The sequence below is a fragment of the Panulirus ornatus genome, chromosome 69 (genome assembly GCF_036320965.1).
Source record: "Panulirus ornatus isolate Po-2019 chromosome 69, ASM3632096v1, whole genome shotgun sequence".
NCBI classification, from domain to species: Eukaryota; Metazoa; Arthropoda; class Malacostraca; order Decapoda; family Palinuridae; genus Panulirus; species Panulirus ornatus.
The window spans coordinates 13,991,342-14,015,538 of record NC_092292.1 but is presented as its reverse complement, the minus strand read 5'-3'; the positions used below and the strand labels follow the sequence as shown (position 1 = coordinate 14,015,538).

General features: G+C 40.1%; 1 protein-coding gene across 1 annotated transcript in view; it reads left to right on the top strand.

Annotated features, from left to right (window-relative positions):
- Nucleotides 1-23,929, top strand: part of Mob4 (MOB kinase activator 4) — a 57,046-nt gene extending 33,117 nt beyond the window's left edge. Inside the window, exons 4-6 of the mRNA XM_071660216.1 lie at nucleotides 16,912-17,023; nucleotides 17,721-17,885; nucleotides 20,809-23,929. Coding sequence (XP_071516317.1) covers nucleotides 16,912-17,023; nucleotides 17,721-17,846 — 238 coding nt within the window. The 3' untranslated portion in view covers nucleotides 17,847-17,885; nucleotides 20,809-23,929. The remainder of the gene's footprint in view (nucleotides 1-16,911; nucleotides 17,024-17,720; nucleotides 17,886-20,808) is intronic.
- The last annotated feature ends 268 nt before the right edge of the window (nucleotides 23,930-24,197 follow it).

Sequence of the window (24,197 nt, the reverse complement as noted above, 5' to 3'; positions counted from 1 at the left end):
AAATACTCGCTCCATCTTTCTCTCTTCATTACTTACCTGTATATCAACTTCCTCCCTGCCCCCTTCTCTGATGTTTCCCATTGGTTATCAAGTCCTGCACACATTATTTACCTTCTTAAAAAACTTCTTTATATTCTCCTATATGTTTAATGTACTCTCTCACCCCAACCTCAATTGCCTTTTTTCGACCCTTGCACCTTCCTCTTGACTTTCTGTTGCTTTTCTTCTTATACATTCGGTCACTTACCTAAGCTGGAGGTGGCATTCATGAAATTTGGATAAAAGTGGGCTCAAAATGACTTCAGAAACACTTGCTAGATTCCAGTTCCTGGTCATTTGTAAGGAGTGTATAAGAGGAAGAGGGTATATCATTGAATTACTGTTGGTGCGTGAATACCAGTTTTCATGGTTTTATTTCATGGTTATCCTTGATGATTTATGCTGCATATGTAGTTTCTGTGTGTAAGCAATGAATTTTTGTCATAAGTGTCATATTTTCAGGGCAGTTTTGTGATGGAACTGAATGGTTTTGCTACCGTTGTGCGTTTACAAGGAGAATGTCAGCCATCCACTTGTACACAAATGACAGCAACAGAACTGTGGATATTTTTGTGTGTCAGCTCACAAAACTCAAAAGAATGCCCAGCTATTGATACCACGACACACCCTTGATGGAAGCGCCTGTCTTTCAACTAGGAAACAAATACTTTCCCAAGCCAGGTTGGTGTCATTTTATTAAAGTTTTTGGTTATTACAGTTTAGATTGCGCACATCCTGTGTGTCTTGGTGATTTCACTAGATCTCTATTAAGCAAGTATTCTGCAATCGTGACCAATTTCAGTGTAGGCTATTCTCACATGACCTGCAGGCTTTTATAGCACTTCTGTCAGTCTTTTTGAGGCTCATCGGTTCTTTTTAAACTCAACTGATAACCTAATTAAAGATTAGCTTTATATTTTTTTATAAGATAGGTTGCTTTAGTCACAGACAAAAGTCCATATCATGACCAAGCTTAATTGAAATTATAGAGGGATTGATGAAGGGAAAAATAGGAGACAAGGGAAACTGCAAATTTTGGTGGAAGTTGGAAAATCCTGTCTTTGAAAGTGCCTTGTCATAGTTACCAGGAAAGGGACATGAGAGGGTAGAAAAGTTTCAAAGGTTTAAGGTGTAGGGAAGGAAACAGTGGTCTAAGCTAGTGGTGTGGGACACGGGAAGGCAAATCTTGGGTGAAGAAACCAATGTAGAACCTATAGAAGAGGGAAGAAAATCCAAACCCTGCTGCATTTGGCGAGTCAGTTTTGAAATTAGCCTGGGAGAGTTTATCAAGTTTCACTGTTTTCGACTCAACCCTGCCAAGTAAGTTTCAGTACTTGGTGCCTCTCCAGATGTGAGAGCATTTATCCATACGGAGGATGGATCAATAGTTTGTTATAAATGGAGCAATCTGCTCAGGAGAAAAGCAATTTTGACTTAAACAGGAATCACAGTTTCTGGAGGCAGACTTAGCTTTTTGTAATGAGGGGTTTTCAAGATTAGAGTAGATGTTTCAGTAATACGGACTATGTTCATTGAGTTTTAGAGGTGAATTCCTGAATTGTTGGAAGGAGAGAGGAAAGTTGCATTTTATTCTTCGGTTTAATTTTCTTGCAGGTAAATTTTGCCTATGCTCAATTAAGATATTCCTAGAAAGAATGAATATTGCACACATTGGATACTACATCTTCATTTAGTTTTGTGTTGAGAAATTATAAGTGTAATGTTGTGAATGTAAAGCCTTTGTTTATGATAGGATTATTTGTTATCGGAGTAGTCTATAAAAACTATGTCTGTTTATGTAAAAGAATTATGGAAGCTAGAAAAATTTATGTCTGGGTATATACATGTATTCAGATTGTATTGAGAGAATAAGTTTGCTTATTTCAGCAGGGTACTTTTTACCATTCCAAGACAATATGTATATATATTTTATTCATTTATTTTTTTTTGCTGTCTCCTCCGCATTTGCGATGGTAGCGCAGGAAACTGACGAAAAGAAGGCCCCAACCCACCCCCATACACATGTAATATACATACAGTCCCCCACACCAAATAATACATACCCATACATCTCAATGGTACACATATATTACACAATAGACATATACATATATTCACCATGCCACTATTCACAGTGTCTGCCTTTATTCATTCCCATCGCCACCTCGCCACACTGGAATACATCACCTCCCCCCTCATGTGTGTGAGATAAACGCTGTAAAAGACAACAAAGGCCCATTCGTTCCCACTCAGTCTCTAGCTGTCATTGCAAATAATGCCCGAAACCACAGCTCCCTTTCCACATCAGGCCACAGAAACTTTCCATGTTTACCCAGACGCTTCAATCCCTGATTCAATCCACTGACAGCACGATGACCCAGGTATACCACATCGCGACCAGTTCACTCTATCCTTGCCCGCCTTTCACCCTCCTGCATGTTCAGGCCCCGATCACACAAAATCTTTTTCACTCCATCTTTCCACCTCCAATTTGGTCTCCCTCTTCTCCTTGTTCCCTCCACCTCCGACACATATATCCTCTTGGTCAATCTTTCCTCACTCATCCTCTCCATGTGCCCAAACCACTTCAAAACACCCTCTTCTGCTCTCTCAACCACGCTCTTTTTATTTCCACACATCTCTCTTACCCTTACGTTACTCACTCGATCAAACCACCTCACACCACACATTGTCCTCAAACATCTCATTTCCAGCACATCCATCCTCCTGCGCACAACTCTATCCATAGCCCACGCCTCGCAACCATACAACATTGTTGGAATCACTATTCCTTCAAACATACCCATTTTTGCTTTCCGAGATAATGTTCTCGACTTCCACACATTCTTCAAGGCCCCCAGGATTTTCACCCCCTCCCCCACCCTATGATCCACTTCCGCTTCCATGGTTCCATCCGCTGCCACTCCCAGATATCTAAAACACTTCACTTCCTCCAGTTTTTCTCCATTCAAACTCACCTCCCAATTGACTTGACCCTCAACCCTACTGTACCTAATAACCTTGCTCTTATTCACATTTACTCTTAACTTTCTTCTTCCACACACTTTTCCAAACTCAGTCACCAGCTTCTGCAGTTTCTCACATGAATCAGCCACCAGCGCTGTATCATCAGCGAACAACAACTGACTCACTTCCCAAACTCTCTCATCCCCAACAGACTTCATATTTGCCCCTCTTTCCAAAACTCTTGCATTTACCTCCCTAACAACCCCATCCATAAACAAATTAAACAACCATGGAGACATCACACACCCCTGCCGCAAACCTACATTCACTGAGAACCAATCACTTTCCTCTCTTCCTACACGTACACATGCCTTACATCCTCGATAAAAACTTTTCACTGCTTCTAACAACTTTCCTCCCACACCATATATTCTTAATACCTTCCACAGAGCATCTCTATCAACTCTATCATATGCCTTCTCCAGATCCATAAATGCTACATACAAATCCATTTGCTTTTCTAAGTATTTCTCACATACATTCTTCAAAGCAAACACCTGATCCACACATCCTCTACCACTTCTGAAACCACACTGCTCTTCCCCAATCTGATGCTCTGTACATGCCTTCACCCTCTCAATCAGTACCCTCCCATATAATTTACCAGGAATACTCAACAAACTTATACCTCTGTAATTTGAGCACTCACTCTTATCCCCTTTGCCTTTGTACAATGGCACTATGCATGCATTCCGCCAATCCTCAGGCACCTCACCATGAGTCATACATACATTAAATAACCTTACCAACCAGTCAACAATACAGTCACCCCCTTTTTTAATAAATTCCACTGCAATACCATTCAAACCCGCTGCCTTGCTGGCTTTCATCTTCCGCAAAGCTTTCACTACCTCTTCTCTGTTTACCAAATCATTTTCCCTAACCCTCTCACTTTGCACACCACCTCGACCAAAACACCCTATATCTGCCACTTTATCATCAAACACATTCAACAAACCTTCAAAATACTCTCTCCATCTCCTTTTCACATCACCAATACTTGTTATCACCTCCCCATTTGCCCCCTTCACTGAAGTTCCCATTTGTTCCCTTGTCTTATGCACTTTATTTACCTCCTTCCAAAACATCTTTTTATTTTCCCTAAAATTTAATGATACTCTCTCACCCCAACTCTCGTTTGCCCTCTTTTTCACCTCTTACACCTTTCTCTTGACCTCCTGCCACTTTCTCGTATACACCTCCCTCATATTTGCATTATTTCCCTGCAGAAATCGTCCAAATGCCTCTATCTTCTCTTTCACTAATAATATATATATATTTTTTTTTTTTTTTTTTTTTTTTGCTTTGTCGCTGTCTCCCGCTTTTGCGAGGTAGCGCAAGGAAACAGACGAAAGAAATGGCCCAACCCACCCCCATATACATGTATATACATACGTCCACACACGCAAATATACATACCTACACAGCTTTTCATGGTTTACCCCAGACTCTTCACATGCCCTGATTCAATCCACTGACAGCACGTCAACCCCGGTATACCACATCGATCCAATTCACTCTATTCCTTGCCCTCCTTTCACCCTCCTGCATGTTCAGGCCCCGATCACACAAAATCTTTTTCACTCCATCTTACCACCTCCAATTTGGTCTCTCACTTCTCCTCGTTCCCACCACGTCCGACACATATATCCTCTTGGTCAATCTTTCCTCACTCATTCTCTCCATGTGCCCAAACCATTTCAAAACACCCTCTTCTGCTCTCTCAACCACGCTCTTTTTATTTCCACACATCTCTCTCACCCTTACGTTACTTACTCGATCAAACCACCTCACACCACACATTGTCCTCAAACATCTCATTTCCAGCACATCCATCCTCCTGTGCACAACACTATCCATAGCCCACGCCTCGCAACCATACAACATTGTTGGAACCACTATTCCTTCAAACATACCCACTTTTGCTTTCCGAGATAATGCTCTCGACTTCCTCACATTCTTCAAGGCTCCCAGAATTTTCGCCCCCTCCCCCACCCTATGATCCATTTCCGCTTCCATGGTTCCATCTGCTGCCAGATCCACTCCCAGATATCTAAAACACTTTACTTCCTCCAGTTTTTCTCCATTCAAACTTACCTCCCAATTGACTTGACCCTCAACCCTACTGTACCTAATAACCTTGCTCTTATTCACATTTACTCTTAACTTTCTTCTTTCACACACTTTACCAAACTCAGTCACCAGCTTGTGCAGTTTCTCACATGAATCAGCCACCAGCTGATATATATATATATATATATATATATATATATATATATATATATATATATATATATATATATATTATCCCTGGGGATAGGGGATTAAGAATACTTCCCACGTATTCCCTGCATGTCGTAGAAGGCGACTAAAAGGGGAGGGAGCGGGGGGCTGGAAATCCTCCCCTCTCGTTTTTTTTTTTTTTTTTTTTTTTTTTTTTTTTTTTTAGATTTTCCAAAAGAAGGAACAGAGGGGGCCAGTTGAGGATATTCCAAAAAAGGCCCAGTCCTCTGTTCTTAGCGCTACCTCGCTAACGTGGGAAATGGCGAATAGTTTAAAAGAAAAGATATATATATATATATATATATATATATATATATATATATATATATATATATATATATATATATATATATTTTTTTTTTTCTTTTTCCAAAGGAAGGAACAGAGAAGGGGGCCGGGTGAGGATGTTTCCTCAGAGGCCCAGTCCTCTGTTCTTAACGCTACCTTGATGAGGCAGGAAATGGCGAATAGTATGAAAGAAAAGAAAAATATATATATGTGTACGTGTAGGAAGAGAGGAAAGTGATTGGTTCTCAGTGAATGTTGGTTTGCGACAGGGGTGTTTAATGTCTCCATGGTTGTTTAATTTGTTTATGGATGGGGTTGTTAGGGAGGTGAATGCAAGAGTTTTGTAAAGTCCGTTGTGGATGAGAGAGCTTGCGAAGTGAGTCAGTTGTTGCTCGCTGATGATGCAGTGCTGGTGGCTGATTCGTGTGAGAAACTGCAGAAGCTGGTGAATGAGTTTGGTAAAGTGTGTGAAAGAAGAAATCTGAGAGTAAATGTGAATAAGAGCAAGGTTATTAGGTACAGTAAGGCTGAGGGACAAGTCATTTGGGAGGTAAGTTTAAATGGAGAAAAACTGGAGGAAGTGAAGTGTTTTATATATCTAGGAGTGGATTTGGCAGCGCATGGAACCATGGAATCGGAAGTGAATCATAGGGTGGGGGTGGGGGCGAAAGTTCTGGGAGCGTTGAAGAATGTGTGGAAATCGAGAACATTATCTCGGAAAGCAGAAATGGGTATGTTTGAAGGAATAGTGGCTCCAACAATGTTATATGGTTGCGAGGCATGGGCTATAGATAGAGTTGTGCGGAGGAGGGTGGATGTGCTGGAAATGAGATGTTTGAGGACAATCTGTGGTGTGAGGTGGTATGATTGAGTAAGTAATAATAGGGTAAGAGAGATGTGTGGTAATAAAAAGAGTGTGGTTGAGAGAGCAGAAGAGGGTGTTTTGAAATGGTGTGGTCACATGGAGAGAATGAGTGAGGAAAGATTGACCAAGAGGATATTTGTGTCAGAGGGGAAGGGAACGAGAAGTGGGAGACCAAATTGGAGGTGGAAAGATGGAGTGAAAAAGATTTTGAGTGATCGGGGCCTGAACATGCAGGAGGGTGAGAGGCATGCAAGGAATAGAGTAAATTGGAATGATGTGGTATGCTGGGGTCGACGTGCTGTCAATGGATTGAATCAGGGCGTGTGAAGTGTCTGGGGTAAACCATGGAAAGTACTGTGGGGCCTGGATGTGGAAAGGGAGCTGTGGTTTCAGTGTATTATACATGACAGCTTGAGAATGAGTGTGAATGAATGTGGCCTTCGTTGTCTTTTCCTAGTGCTACCTCGCACACATGTGTGGTGCTGTGGCGATGGGAATGAATAAAGGCAGACAGTATCAATTATGTACATGTGTATTAATGTACATGTCTGTGTGTGTATATATGTGTATACATTAAGATGTATAGGTATGTATATTTGTGTGTGTGGACGTGTATGTATATACATGTGTATGTGGGTGGGTTGGGCCATTCTTTCGTCTATTTCCTTGTGCTACCTCGCTAATGCGGGAGACAGCGACAAAACAAAATAAATAATAAATAATATAAAAAGCAAAATAAATAAATAAATAAAAAGGGGGTGACTGTATTGTTGACTGGTTGGTAAGGCAAAGGGGATAAGAGTGAGTGCTCAAATTACAGAGGTATAAGTTTGTTGAGTATTCCTGGTAAATTATATGGGAGGGTATTTATTGAGAGGGTGAAGGCATGTACAGAGCATCAGATTGGGGAAGAGCAGTGTGGTTTCAGAAGTGGTAGAGGATGTGTGGATCAGGTGTTTGCTTTGAAGAATAAATGTGAGAAATACTTAGAAAAGCAAATGGATTTGTATGTAGCATTTATGGATCTGGAGAAGGCATATGATAGAGTTGATAGAGATACTCTGTGGAAGGTACTAAGAATATATGGAGTGGGAGGCAAGTTGTTAGAAGCAGTGAAAAGTTTTTATCGAGGATGTAAGGCATGTGTACGTGTAGGAAGAGAGGAAAGTGAGTGGTTCTCAGTGAATGTAGGTTTGCTGCAGGGATGTGTGATGTCTCCATGGTTGTTTAATTTGTTTATGGATGGGGTCATTAGGGAGGTGAATGCAAGAGTTTTGGAAAGAGGGGCAAGTATGCAGTCTGTTGGGGATGAGAGAGCTTGGGAAGTGAGTCAGTTGTTGTTCGCTGATGATACACCGCTGGTGGCTGATTCATGTGAGAATCTGCAGAAGCTGGTGACTGAGTTTGGTAAAGTGTGTGAAAGAAGAAAGTTAAGAGTAAATGTGAATAAGAGCAAGGTTATTAGGTACAGTAGGGTTGAGGGTCAAGTCAATTGGGAGGTAAGTTTGAATGGTGAAAAACTGGAGGAAGTAAAGTGTTTTAGATATCTGGGAGTGGATCTGGCAGCAGATGGAACCATGGAAGTGGAAGTGAATCATAGGGTTGGGGAGGGGGCAAAAACCCTGGGAGCCTTGAAGAATGTGTGGAAGTTTAGAACATTATCTCTGAAAGCAAAAATGGGGATGTTTGAAGGAATAGTGGTTCCAAAAATGTTGTATGGTTGCGAGGCATGGGCTATGGATAGAGTTGTGCGCAGGAGGGTGGATGTGCTGGAAATGAGATGTTTGAGGACAATATGTGGTGTGAGGTGGTTTGATCGAGTAAGTAATGTAAGGGTAAGAGATATGTGTGGAAATAAGAAGAGCGTGGTTGAGAGAGCAGAAGATGGTGTTTTGAAATGGTTTGGGCACATGGAGAGAATGAGTGAGGAAAGATTGACCAAGAGGATATATGTGTCAGAGGTGGAGGGAACGAGGAGAAGTGGGAGACCAAATTGGAGGTGGAAAGATGGAGTGAAAAAGATTTTGTGTGATCGGGGCCTGAACGTGCAGGAGGGTGAAAGGAGGGCAAGGAATGGAGTGAATTGGATTGATGTAGTATACTGGGGTCGACGTGCTGTCAGTGGATTGAATCAGGGCATGTGAAGCATCTGGGGTAAACCATGGAAAGTTGTGTGGGGCCTGGATGTGGAAAGGGAGCTGTGGTTTCGGGCATTATTGCGTGGCAGCTAGAGACTGAGTGTGAACGAATGGGGCCTTTGTTGTCTTTTCCTAGTGCTACCTCGCACACATGAGGGGGGAGGGTGATGGTATTCCATGTGTGGCGAGGTGGCGATGGGAGTGAATGGGGGCAGACAGTGTGAATTGTGTGCAAGGGTATATATGTATGTGTCTGTTTATGTATATATATGTGTACATTGAGATGTATAGGTATGTATATTTGCGTGTGTGGACGTGTGTGTGTGTATACATTGTGTATGGGGGTGGGTTGGGCCATTTCTTTCGTCTGTTTCCTTGCGCTACCTCGCAAACGCGGGAGACAGTGACAAAGCAAAATAAATAAAATAAATAAATATGTATATACATACATAAGCACCCACATACGCAATATGCATACATATACATATGAACTTATACATACATATACAAACACATATGCAGACATATACATATGTATATACACATGTACATATTCATACATGCTTGTCTTCATTCATTCCTGGCGCTACCCCGTCCCACAGGAAACAGTACCTCCTGTATGTTCAGGCCCAGGTCACTGAAAATCTTTTTCACTCCATCCTTCTACCTCCAGTTTGGTATCCCACTTCTTGTTCCCACCACCTCTGACACATACATCCTCTTTGTTAATCTTTCCTCACTTTTTTCTCCATATATCCAAACCCTTTAAACACATCCTCTTCTGCTTTCTCAACCACACTCTTTTTATTTCCACACTTCTCTCTTAGCACCTCACACCACATATTGTCCTTATACATTTCATTTTCAGCACATCCACTCTTCTTTGTACAACCCTATCTGTAGCCCATGCCTCGCAACTATGCAACATTGTTTGAATTACTAATCCTTTAAATACAACATTTCAAACACCCATTTTTGCTCACTGAGGTAATTTTCTCTCCTTCCACACATTTGTCATTGCTCCCAGAACCTTCGCCCCCTTTCTCACCCTTTGGCTCACTTCTGCTTCCATGGTTCCCTTTGCTGCTAAGTCCACCCCCAGGTATCTAAAACACTTCACTTCCTCCAGTTTTCCCCATTCAAACTTACCTCCCAATTAACTTGTCCCTCAGCCCTACTGAACCTAATAAAAGGTCCTTGCTCTTATTCACATTTACTCTCAATTTTCTCCTTTCACACACTTTTCCAAACTCAGTCACCAACTTCTGTCGTTTCTCACTTGAATCAGCTGCTATAGCTTTATCAACAGCAAACAACAACTGACTCACTTTCCAGGCTTTTTCAACCACAACAGACTGCATACTCACCCCTCTCAGGAAAATTCTTAAATTTACCTCCCTAACCACCCCATGCATTAACAAATTAAACAACCATGGGGACATCACACACCCCTGCCACAGACCAACTTTCACTGGGAACCATTGACTCTCCTATCCTCCTACTCATACACATGCTTTACATCCTTGGTAAAAACTTTTCACTGCTTCTAGCAACTTACCTCCCACACCATATAATCTTAAGACTTTCCACAAAGCATCTCTATCAGCCCAATCATATGCCTTTTTCAGATCTATGAATGCTAAATACAGATCCATCTGTTTTTCTGAGTATTTCTTGCATACATTCTTCAAAGCAAACACCTGATCCAACACATCCTCTACCACTTCTGAAACCACATTGCTCTTCCCCAGTCTGATGCTCTGCACATGTCCTCTTTCTCTCAATCAATACCCTCCCATATAATTTCCCAGGAATACTCAATCTTATACCTCTGTAGTTTGAACACTCACTTTTATCCCCTTTGCTTTTGCAGTAGCACTATGCATGCATTCTGCCAGTCCTCAGGCACTTCACTGTGATCCATACATACATTGAATATCCTTTCCAACCAGTCAACAACACAGTCACTCCCTTTCTTAATAAATTCAACTGTGTTACCATCCAAACCTGCCTTTTTTCTGGATTTCGTCTTCTACAAGGCTTTCACCTCCTCGTCTCTCATAACCAAACCATGATCCCTGACCCTCCCACTTCCCTCACCATCTCGACCAAGGCACCCTGCATCTGCCACTCTATCATCAAACACATGCAACAAACCTTCAAAATACTCGCTCCATCTTCTCACTTCATTACTACCTGTTATCACTTCCTCCCATGCCCCCTTCACTGATGTTCCCATTGGTTCTCAAGTCCTTCACACATTATTTACCTTCTTCAAAAACTTCTTTATATTCTTCCTAAAGTTTAATGATACTCTCTCACCCCAACTCTCATTTGCCCTCTTTTTCGACCCTTGCACCTTCCTCTTGACTTTCTGTTGCTTTCTCTTATACATATTCGTCACTACCTAAGCTGGAGGTGGCCATTCATGAAATTTGGATAAAGATGGGCTCAAAATGACTTCAGAACCTTGCAGATTCAGTTCCTGGTCATTTTAAGGAGTGTATAAAGAGGAAAGGGATATCATTGAATTACTAGTTGGTGGTGAATACACAGTTTTCATGGTTTTATTTCATGGTTATCCTTGATGATTATGCTGCATATGTAGTTTCTGTGTGTAAGCATGAATTTTTGTCATAAGTGTCATATTTTCAGGCAGTTTTGTATGGAACTGAATGGTTTAGCCGTGCGATTACAAGGAGAATGTCAGCCATCCACTTGTACACAAATGACAGCAACAGAACAGTGGATATTTTTGTGTGCAGCTCACAAAACTCCAAAAGAATGCCCTGCTATTGACTACACACGACACACCCTTGATGGAGCAGCCTGTCTTCTCAACTCGAACAAATACTTTCCCAGCAGGTTGGTGTCATTTTATTAAAAGTTTATGGTATACAGTTAGATTTGCTCACATCCTGTGTGTCTTGGTGATTTCACTAGATCTCTATTAAGCAAGTATTCTGCAATCGTGACCAATTTCAGTGTAGGCTATTCTCACATGACCTGCAGTGCTTTTATAGCACTTCTGTCAGTCTTTTTGAGGCTCATCGGTATCTTTTAAACTCAACTGATAACCTAATTAAAGATTAGCTTTAATATTTTTTTAAAGTTGGATGCTTTAGTCACAGACAAAAGTCCATATCAAGACCAAGCCTTAATTGAAATATAGAGGGATTGATGAAAGGGAAAAATAGGAGACAAGGGAAACTGCAAATTTTGGAGGAAGTGAAAATCCTGTCTTTGAAAGTGCCTTGTCATAGTTACCAGAAAAGACATGAGAGGGTAGAAAGTTTCAAAGGTTTAAGGTGTAGGGAAGGAAACAGTGGTCTAGCTAGTGGTGTGGGCACACGGGCAGGCAACTCTTGGGTGAAGAAACCAAAGTAGTACCTATAGAAGAGGGAAGAAAAACCAACCCTGCTGCATAGGGCGAGTCAGGTTTTGAAATTAGCCTGGGAGAGTTTATCAGTTTCACTGTTTTCGACTCAACCCTGCCAAGTAAGTTTGCAGTACTGGAGCCACTCCAGATGTGAGAGCATTACTCCATACGAGGATGGATCAATAGTTTGTATAAATGGAGCAACTGCTCAGGAGAAAAGCAATTTTGACATAAACAGGAATCACAGTTTCTTGGAGGCAGACTTAGCCATTTTTGTAATGAGGGGTTTTCCAAGATAGAGTAGATGTTACAGTAATACTGACTATGTTCATTGAGTTTAGAGGTGAATTCCAGAATTGTTGAAGGAGAGAGGAAAGTTGCATTTTATTCTTCAGATTAATATTCTTGCAAGTAAATTTTGCCTATGCTAAATTAAGATATTCCCTGAAAGTAATGCACTATTGACACCCATTTGGATACTACATCTTCATTTAGTGTGTGGAAAGTCTAAGTGTAATGTGTGAAATGTAAAGCCTGTTTATGATAGGATTATTTGTTATCGGAGAGTCTATAACTATGTCTTTTATGTAAAAGAATTATGGGAGCTAGAAAAATTTATGTCTGGGTATATACATGTATTCATATTGTATTGAGAGAATAAGTTTGCTTATTCAGCAGGGTACTTATTACCATTCAAGACAATATGTTATATATTTATTTATTTATTTTTTTGCTGTCTCCTGCATTTGCGAGGTAGCGCAAGGAAACAGACGAAAGAAATGGCCCAACCCACCCCCATACACATGTATATACATACACGTCCCCACACCCAAAAATACATACCCATACATCTCAATGTACACATATATATACACACATAGACATATACATATATACACATGCACACAATTCACAGTGTCTGCCTTTATTCATTCCCATCGCCACCTCGCCACACATGGAATAACATCCCCCTCCCCCCTCATGTGTGTGAGATAACGCTAGTAAAAGACAACAAAGGCCCCATTCGTTCCCACTCAGTCTCTAGCTGTCATGCAATAATGCCCGAAACCACAGCTCCCTTTCCACATCCAGGCCCCACAGAACTTTCCATGGTTTACCCCAGACGCTTCACATCCCCTGATTCAATCCACTGACAGCACGTTGACCCAGGTATACCACATCGATCCAGTTCACTCTATTCCTTGCCCGCCTTTCACCCTCCTGCATGTTCAGGCCCCGATCACTCAAAATCTTTTTCACTCCATCTTTCCACCTCCAGTTTGGTCTCCCACTTCTCCTCGTTCCCTCCACCTCCGACACATATATCCTCTTGGTCAATCTTTCCTCACTCATTCTCTCCATGTGACCAAACCATTTCAAAACACCTTCTTCTGCTCTCTCAACCACGCTCTTCTTATTTCCACACATCTCTCTCACCCTTACATTACTTACTCGATCAAACCACCTCACACCACATATTGTCCTCAAACATCTCATTTCCAGCACATCCACCCTCCTGCGCACTACTCTATCCATAGCCCACGCCTCGCAACCATACAACATTGTTGGAACCACTATTCCTTCAAACATACCCATTTTTGCTTTCAGAGATAATGTTCTAGACTTCCACACATTCTTCAAGGCTCCCAGGATTTTTGCCCCCTCCCCCACCCTATGATTCACTTCCGCTTCCATGGTTCCATCCGCTGCCAGATCCACTCCCAGATATCGAAAACACTTTACTTCCTCCAGTTTTTCTCCATTCAAACTTACCTCCCAATTGACTTGACCCTCAACCCTACTGTACCTAATAACCTTGCTCTTATTCACATTTACTCTTAACTTTCTTCTTTCACACACTTTACCAAACTCAGTCACCAGCTTGTGCAGTTTCTCACATGAATCAGCCACCAGCGCTGTATCATCAGCGAACAACAACAGACTCACTTCCCAAGCTCTCATCCCAACAGACTGCATACTTGCCCCTCTTTCCAAAACTCTTGCATTCACCTCCCTAACAACCCCATCCATAAACAAATTAAACAACCATGGAGACATCACACACTCCTGCCACAAACTTACATTCACTGAGAACTAATCACTTTCCTCTCTTCCTACACGTACACATGCCTTACATCCTCGATAAAAACTTTTCACTGCTTCTAACAACTTGCCTCCCACACCATATATTCTTAATACCTTCCACAGAGCATCTTTATCAACTCTATCATATGCCTTCTCCAGATCCATAAATGCTACATACAAATCCATTTGCTTTTCTAAGTATTTCTCACATACATTCTTCAAAGCAAACACCTGATCCACACATCCTCTACCACTTCTGAAACCACACTGCTCTTCCCCAATCTGATGCTCTGTACATGCCTTCACCCTCTCAATCAATACCCTCCCATATAATTTACCAGGAATACTCAACAAACTTATACCTCTGTAATTTGAGCACTCACTCTTATCCCCTTTGCCTTTATACAATGGCACTATGCACGCATTTCGCCAATCCTCAGGCACCTCAATATGTTATGTTTATATTTATTTATTTATTGTACTTGATTGCCATTTTCTGCGTGAGCAAGGTAGCACCAGGAAACAGACAAAGAATGGTCCATCCACTCATATACACATGTGTATACATAAACGCCCATACACACATATATACATGTGTGGAAGGCAAGAATGTTATCTCGGAGAGCAAAGGTGGTTATGTTTGAAGGAATAGTGTTCCAACATTGTTTATGGTTGTGAGGCATATGCTATAGATAGGGTTGTGCAGAGGATGGTGGATGTGTTGGAAATGAAATGTTTGAGGACAGTATGTGGTGTGAGGTGGTTTGATCAAGTAAGTAATTAAAGGGTAAGAGAGATGTGTGTTAGCAAAAAGAGAATGGTTGAGAGAGTAGAAGGGGGTGTGTTGAAATGGTTTGGACACATGGAGAGAATGAGTGAGGAAGGATTGACAAAGTGGATATATGTGTCAAAGGTGGAAGGGTAGAGTGAAAAAGATTTTAAGCGATTGGGGCCTAAACATACAGGAGGGTGAAAGGCATGCAAGGAATAAATTCGAACGATGTGGTATACCGGAGTTGATGTGCTGTCAATGGATTGAACCAGGGCATGTGAAGCGTCTGGTATAAACCATGGAAAGGTCTGTGGGGCCTGGGTATGGAGAGGGAACTGTGGTTTTGGTGCATTACACGTGACAGCTAGAGACTGAGTGTGAACGAATGTGGTCTTTTTGTCTTCCTGGCGCTACCTCGCTGGAGGAGGGGGGTTGCTATTTCATTTGTGGAGGGATGGTGATGGGAATGGATGAAAGCAGTAATTATGAGTATGTACGTGTGTATATACATATACACATGTACGTCTTCATACTTGCTTGCCTTCTTCCATTCCTGGCGTCACCCTACCCCACACGAAACAGCTTTACTACACCCTTGCTTCAGCGAGGTGGTGCCATGAGAACAGACAAGAAAGACCACATTTTTTAACACTCAGTCTCTAGCTGTCATGTGTAATGCACCAAAACCACAGTTCCCTTTCCATATCCAGGCCCCACAGACCTTTCCATGGTTTATACTGGATGCTTCATATACCCTGGTTCAGTCCATTATTAGCACGTCGACCCAGTATACCACATTGTTCCAATTTACTCTATTCCTCGCATGCCTCTCACCCCCTTGTATGTTAAGGCCCTGATCACTCAAAATTTTTTTCACTCCATATTTCCACCTCTAATTTGGTCTCCCACTTCTCCTTGTTTCCTCTATGTGTGACACATACATCCTCCTTGTCAATCTTTCCTCTCTCATTTTCTTCACATGTCCAAACCGTTTCAACACACCTTCTTCTGCTCTCTCCACCACACTCTTTATTTCCACACATCTCTCTTACCCTTTCATTACTTACTCAAACCACCTCACACCACACATTGTCCTCAAAACATCTCATTTCCTCTGTACAATTCTGTCTGTAGCCCATGCCTTGCAACTATATAGTAGTGTTGGAACTACTGTTCCTACAAGCATACCCATTTTTGCTCTCTGAGATAACATTCTTTCTCACACATTCTTCATAGTTCCCAGAACCTTTGCCCCCTCCCCCACCCTGTGACTCACTTCCGCTGAGAATAGACTGAGAAGTTGCAGGATGTAGTTTACTAGAGGAGGCTTTGGGGTATCACTGCCTAAGCATTCAAGAGTGCAGGAGGTTTACAGTGGATTGATATGGTATATGGAGGGCAGTGTGCTGTCAGTTGGCTGAACCTTTTAGGGCACACGGTCTGTGATTGGTGCTTGCTTGGTAGTACCTGTTTTTGTACATCATATATATGTATATATTAGCATAAAACTGGATGTGCGCAAATGAATTGACTCTTATTGAAATGGGAAAGGTAGCTAGGCATAAAAGAAATTGTCGAATTGAAAATGAGTTACTGTGTGATGGAGTTCAGAATATTAATTGAAACATTTATTTGTTGTCTTGATTTTTATGAAATATAGGTATAATGTGTGCTTTAAGAAGTATGATATTTCCTATTCTACTTCGTAAGGCTTTAGCTACACATGTAACTAATTTCATAAGTATGGTTCAATCCTGAAGATATGGTGGAAATGAGGAAGAATTTAATAGTTTGATGTTAGAGATATGGCTTAGAGATATTTTTTTTTTGGTATGGCGTTAGAGAATATTTATTAAACTGTCAAGTACTTTGTAATGAGAATGAGACCAAAGAAGGAAAAGGGAGAAGATATTTATCCCATCATTCATGTTGCCTATTCCAAAGCTGATTTCCATTGGAGCAGAGATCAAAGGACAGTTTGTATACATGTATGCAAACTGCATTTGTTTTGAAAATTCCTTTTAATCTTTTTCAGAGTGAGCATCAAAGAATCATCAGTGGCCAAGTTAGGGTCAGTGTGTCGGCGGGTTTACAGGATATTTTCACATGCTTACTTTCATCACAGACAAATCTTTGATGAATTCGAGGTATGATGTATTAATGAAGTGTCATTTGTATTGGTTGCTAGGTTAAGAATCCTTCATTTCCTTAGTATTTTTATATATTCTTAGCAATAAATGAATTAGGGATCCATGGAGAATCTTTTGGGTACTCTTACTGACTTAAGTCATCAGAATTATCATTTACATATATCACCCATTGGAATTACCATTTGCTCGCAACCAAATATACCCTACTCTTCAGTTTTGTTTCTCTCTCATATCTAGCAACATTCTGACTGCTTCATTTATTCATTGGGCGAAGAGGGTTCTAAACTTTTCTGTCTCAGATGTGCTCATTCACAAGTGTAGGGTTTGTGTCAGCAGGACAATGGTTTCATTACAGGCCTCTTTTTTTATCGTGACTACATTCATTACTATTGCTCTTCCTTTTTTGTGTGTTTATGTATTAGAAATGATAAACCAAACTTTATTACATAGTGAAAATTGTAATAGTCTCTAACAGTCATTTTATTTTCATTTGTGTTTATATTTCATGAATACAAACTTGATGCTGGTTATAGTTCAGTGAACTAGTAATGTTATTGACATACATCCTTTTTTAACTATTTTAACTTGTATCTACAGATCTCATTAGAAAGGTTAATTTTTATCCTCTTGTAAAGTTTTAATAGATTTATGAACTATTTATGAACTGGAAATAATTATTTTTTTCGTTCCACAGGCAGAAACCACTTTATGTCGTCGGTTCACTGTTTTTGTGACTAAGTACAACCTGATGTCTCGTGACAATCTTATCGTTCCCATCCTAGAAGATGAAGGTGCTGGACAAGGGGAATCTGAAGCTTAGAGAAAGAGAATGATAGAAGAAAGTTATGGATAGTAGCCAGTGAGTAAGATCATTATTTATACAGACACTCCCCGATTTACGAAAGATTTGATATATGGATTTCTGATTTTACACAAAGTTTCCTATAACTTGAAGGACCATATTATTTTGAGAACCAAAAAATTTTGCTTTAGTAATGGAAATGCGTAGTGCACATGAAGCAATATGTTAGAGGGATCTGTAGGTGTGCAGCCTTTTCCCCCTGGTACACAGTGATGCAGTTACATTTGTACTGCGTGCATCTCTACCCCATTGTTTCAGAACTCCCAATCATTTTTAGTGTAAATATTGCCCGAAATTCTGACTCGTATTGAAAGGAAAACTGGAAAATGACCAAGTGATGATAAGAGTAGAAGACTTTCTCATAAACACAGAGTGATTGATTTAGAGATGAAGATGGAAATTATAAAGAAGTGCAAAAGCGGGCAAACACTCTCTTCAGTCTGACATGAGCTTGGGCTAGCTTCCTCTAGAGAACTCTAAAAATAGCTTAGTTGACTCAGGGTACAGCGGAGGATGAAGATGAACCAGTTGACGAATCAAATCACTACGATTCAGCACTAAGGAGGTTATTGCATTTTGTGAAATAGCATTGGCAATGGCACAGTTTGAGATGGATCTGAGACTCCTCACAATTTTTAAAAGTAGGCAGGAATTAAGATGCTGGCCAGTTATAAAGTAATATACAAAGAGAAATAAGGGCCACCATCCACCCTCCATCTGCCACCCTATCATTAACACATTTAGCAGGCAATCAAAATACTCACCCCCCTCTCCTCACTTCATCACTATATCTCTCGACAGGTTTGTGGGGAAAATTGAATAGCCTGCTCCATCCAAGTCTCAACCATCCACCTCTTAACTTCAGACCTGCCATTCCAACCTACAACCTCTAAAAACCTCTGCTCCATCATTTTTTATTATTATTATTATGCATGATCGCTGTTTCCTGTGTCAGTGAGGTAGTGCCAGGTAACAGATGAAGAATGGCCCTTCCACTCATATACACATATATATACATAAACACCCATTCACGCACATATACATACATATTAATATAACCATATACATACACATACATAGACATATTCATACTTGCTTGCCTTCATCCATTCCTGGCACTACCCTGCCTCACAGGAAACAGCATTGGAACCCCCCTGCTTCAGCAAGGTAGTGCAAGGGAAACTTACAAAGTCCACATTCGTTCACACTCAGTCTCTAACTGTCATGTGTAATGCACTGAAACCAGAGCTCCCTACCCACATCCAGGCCCCACAGACCTTTCCATGATTTACCCCAAACGTTTCACATGCCCTGGTTCGATCCATTGATAGCACATTGACCCCGGTATACCACATCGTTACAATTCACTGTATTTCTTACATGCCTCTCACCCTCATGTATGTTCAGGCCCCGATCGCTTAAAATCTTTTTCGCTGCATCCTTCCACCTCCAATTTGGTTTCCTGCTTCTTATTCCCCCCACCTCTGACACATATATCCTCTTTGCCAATCTTTCCTTGCTCATTCTCTCTTTATGTCAAAACAAACACACCCTTTACTTCTCTCTCAACCATACTCTTTTTATTTCCACATATCTCTCTTACCCTATCATTACTTACTCGATCAAACCACCTCACACCACATATTGTCCTCAAACATTTAATTTCCAACACCTCAACCATCCTCCGTACAACTGTATTGATAGCAAATACCTTGCAACTACTATTCCTTCAAACATATCCATTTTTGCTCTCTGAGATAATGTTCTCTCCTTCCATACATTCTTCATCTCTCCCAGAACCTTCACCCCCTCCCCCACCGTATTACTCACTTTTGCTTCTATGGTTCCATTTGCTTCTAAGTCCACTCCCAGATACCTAAAACGCTTCTATTCATCCAATTTTTCTCCATTCAAACTTATATCCTATTTATCTTGTCCCTCAATTCTACTGAACTTATTGACCTTGCTCTTTTTTACATTTACTCTCAATTTCCTCCTTTTATACACTTTTCCAAACTCAGTCTCCAACTTCTGCAGCTTCTCACTCGAATGAGCCACTAGAGCTGTATCATCGGCGAACAACAACTGACTCACTTCTTTTTTATCTAGCATTTAAGTTCTTTGTCATCCATCACAAAAATGCCTCCTTCATAAAGTATGAGCATAATTAATTCTTTTCTTGTTGCTTTTTTGTAGTTAGGAATTTCATAAGTAAAAGTAGTGAATAGGAACATTAGATAGGAACCTCTGGAAACACCATTAGAGTTGCCCTTTGCTGGTAGCCTGTTAAGTGTTAGGCACTAAAGGCTAAGAAGTAGCACTAGAGTTCACCAGTAATTGAGAAACTTTAGTCATGGCTGCCTCCTTGATGGAGTACCTTTAGGGAATGGGCATCAGAGAATAAGAGAGAATTTCTTTCTCATATTTCTGTCACTCAGTGTGGTGGTGTTTTAAGTTTTGATGGTATTGTAGTCTGAAAATTTGGATGTTGTAAGTGTCTTGGACAAGTATAGTACAGCGTGCAGCACATGACAGCAATAGAAAACAGGTCCCTGTACTATGCGATACCAGAGAAAATGAACTAGTTAGCAGGGAGTGGAGGCTTGACTATTCCATGTGATGGGATTTTGGGTGAAATTTTGTGGCTTTCAATTTGTGGAAATTTCATTTTATGCTCTGTTATTGGAAATGTAACCCTTATGTAAGTTGAGGAGTGTCTAGACAGTTATCTAATACACTTATATAGATTTGACATATGTAAGAATAAAGATGCAAGTCAGTATGCAGTCAGTATTTAGTCTTTTGTTTTCTTGGTGAAATAAAGAAAAAAGTTTTATTTCCATGAATGTTAACTTATCCTAGAAATAGTTTAATTTACAGATGAAATTTGTAACCTTATGTTGGCCCATTCATTTTACAGATTGGCTGAAACTCAAATCATGGTACAGATACAAGGATTGCAGGTTGGCACAAGCTAAAACTATTCCATTTTTACCAAGTTACCCTGGCAAAGAAGACAAGATTCGTATGGGTACGCAGTAATTGGAAGAAACATGGTTTTTGCATAATTTGAAATTCAGGCCTGAAAAGTCTGAAAAATAGCTGTTGGATTGGTTCATGATCTGAATTTTGATATTAGGGCCTGAGAAAATGTTCCAAAAGATCGTGAAAAAAAAGATAAAGTTCACTATTATCTGAGGCAGTTTTTTGGATGATTATATATATTTCAAAGTTCATACTGTGATTTTTTAAATCATAAGTCTTTAGAAATAATGATGCTCATATTCTATATGTAAATTAACTCCCCTTTAAGACTATCAGAATAATCACCCCAATAGATCTGATTAGGTTTGAAAAAGATGTGAATATAAGACTTGTCATTGAATATAAGACTATGATTGCAAACCACAGCACCTGACAGTGTTACCTTTGGAAACCCTTATGTGGCAAAGTTATGAGTGAAGGTAACCAGGATGATGCAGAGAATCCATGATGATTGACCTTTGGAAGTTTACCAGTTTGTAAGCCGTATTTGCTGAAAGGCTTATACAGTGAACTTCAGAACCTTAAGTATTACCTTTATTGAATTGCTGGGAAGCTAAAGGCCAGCAGTCAAGTGTACAAATGACTACCAGTCAGAAATGAAGGCCTTCCTTATTCTGTGGGGTGAAATCTAGGGTCCTTGTCTAGTCATATGGCTTTGGGGCTTTGAAGCTCAGGTTGGTTAGAAACAATAATGTGTTGTATTTGACACACTTTTTGAATGACTGAAGAATAAAACATTAACTGGAATGAATGAGGAAGACCTATTATGATGCATCATTTTTCTAGATTAGTTGTATACTTCTTTTATGGCGAATTAATACAAGGGTATGCATGTACTTTGTAATGTTACTTACATTGCTGTATGTTAAAGTCAAAAGTATGTAGTAAATGTTATACTCAAAACAGATGCTTTATCTGAAACTATCTGTACTACACATGCTAACCATTTGAATGATAGAGAGGTAGCAGAAACATACTATTTGTTTCACAAGATACTTTGAGTTTTGAAATACTGTTTCATTATTACATTGAACTTCTGTATGGTCACTTATATACAGTATTACTGCCTGTTCAGCCTGATATTCAGTTTATTTATTTTTTGTTTCAGTGTACTAGACATACACAGTATTAATTTGAATGTTATAGATGAAACAGTAATGTCATTGAACCAGATGGAATCACTGAATTTAATATTGTGAACTGTAAGACACTCAAGATGTTAAGTCCACTGTATAATTTCTTCTAAATTTTCAATGTGGAAGATTTTCTTTGGCATGATGATTGACCAGTAGTGACCTGCATTGTTGTTAGGTATGTTTGTAGATACATTGTTTCTGAAGGGATAAAGCTCTGTGCTTGAACGTGACTTAGAAAGATGATGAAAACTGGCATATATCCATACAGATCCTTTTAGCACTTTTTTTCTTGAAATGCACGCTTTTAAAGGGGCAGAGCAAGTTGACAGACATTTGAGAATATGGTTTGGAAAGGAATATTTCTGGGAGTGTTGAAAAATGTGTGGAAGGCGAGAACATTATCTCGGAAAGCAAAAATGGGTATATTTGAAGGAATGGTGGTTCCAACAATGTTATATGGTTGTGAGGTGTGGGCTATAGGTAGGATTGTGCGAAGGAGGGTGGATGTGTTGGAAATGAGATGTTTGAGGACAGTATATGGTGTGAGGTGGTTTGATCGAGTAAGTAATGAAAGGGTAAGAGAGATGTGTGGTAATAAAAAGAGTGTGGTTGAGAGAGCAGAAGAGGGTGTGTTGAAATGGTTTGGTCACATGGAGAGAATGAATGAGGAAAGATTGACAAAGGATATATGTGTCAGAGGTGTAGGGAACAAGAAGTGGGAAACCAAATTGAAGGTGGAAGGATGGAGTGAAAAAGATTTTGAGCGATCGGGGCCTGAACTTGCAGGGGGGGTCAAAAGCGTGCAAGGAATAGAGTGAATTGGAATGATGTGGTATACCGGGGTCGACGTGCTGTCAGTGGATTGAACCAAGGCATGTGAAACATCAGGGGTAAACCATGAAAAGTTTTGTGGGGCCTGGATGTGGAAAGGGAGGTGTGGTTTCGGTACGTTATACATGACAGCTAGAGACTGAGTGTGGACGAATGTGGCCTTTGTTGTCTTTTCCAAGTGCTACCTCACACACGTGCGGGGGGAGGGGGTTATTTCAAGTGTGGCAGGATGGCGATGGGAATGAATAAAGGCAGCAAGTATGAATTATGTACATGTTTATATATGTATATGTCTGTGTATGTATATATATGTATATGTTGAAATGTATAGGTATGTATATGTGCGTGTGTGGGTGGGTTGGGCCACTCTTTTGTCTGTTTCCTTGTACTACCTCGCTAACATGGGAGACAGCGACAAAGTATAATAAAAATAAATATATTAAATCTCTGTATTAAGTGCACTCGAGTTTATCAGTCGTGGGGGCTTTTTGCTGTGGCCACCCCCTTAAGGGAGTTCCTGAAGAAAACAGGCATAAGAGATATAGAATATATAATGGCTCTATAATTTCTTGCTTTTCAGCCAGAATTCTGGGATTTTTTTTTCTTATTTTTCAAGTAGTAAAATTCATTGTTTATATATTCTCTTCTGAAATATTTGGGAAAAGATTGCGGTTAACTGTGTACTGAAAGAAAGTGATAAATATTAGGATACAGTTTGCATCTGTAGCTTCTGCTAATGAGTCTGGATATCTTGTTGATGAATATCTTGCTGTTTTATAGCTGAAGCTCAGCTTTAACCTTGTTTATTTTGTTAAATTGTACGGTTTTACTGACATGAAACTGGTAATGTTAGCTTCCCACGATAGAAATGTAAATTTTGTAGAAGTTTACGTATTGAAGTCCTTGTAGAAATTTCAGGGCTGTATCTTTAATTGTGCTTATTGTTTTTAAAAGATTTTTGTGATTTACGTGGATCACATGTGAAACACAATGAAGTATGAGAGATAAAAGTGGGATGAGTATCAAAAAGTAAATCAGACAAGGTAGATGATATTGTGTATGAGAATGAAAATAACTGAATTAAAGGTAAATGATACTATCATAAAATTGTTTAGTGTTTGAGATATTGCTAGAAAGATAGATAAATAGATATGATAATGAATAAATTAAAAAGGAGAGCTTTCAGGATCTGGCAAGGGAGAAAAGCAATGTCCAGAATTTAACTGCAAAATTACTATTATACTGATATATACAATTGTGGACATCAGTGGATGCTGGTCGTACACAGGTCAGTATC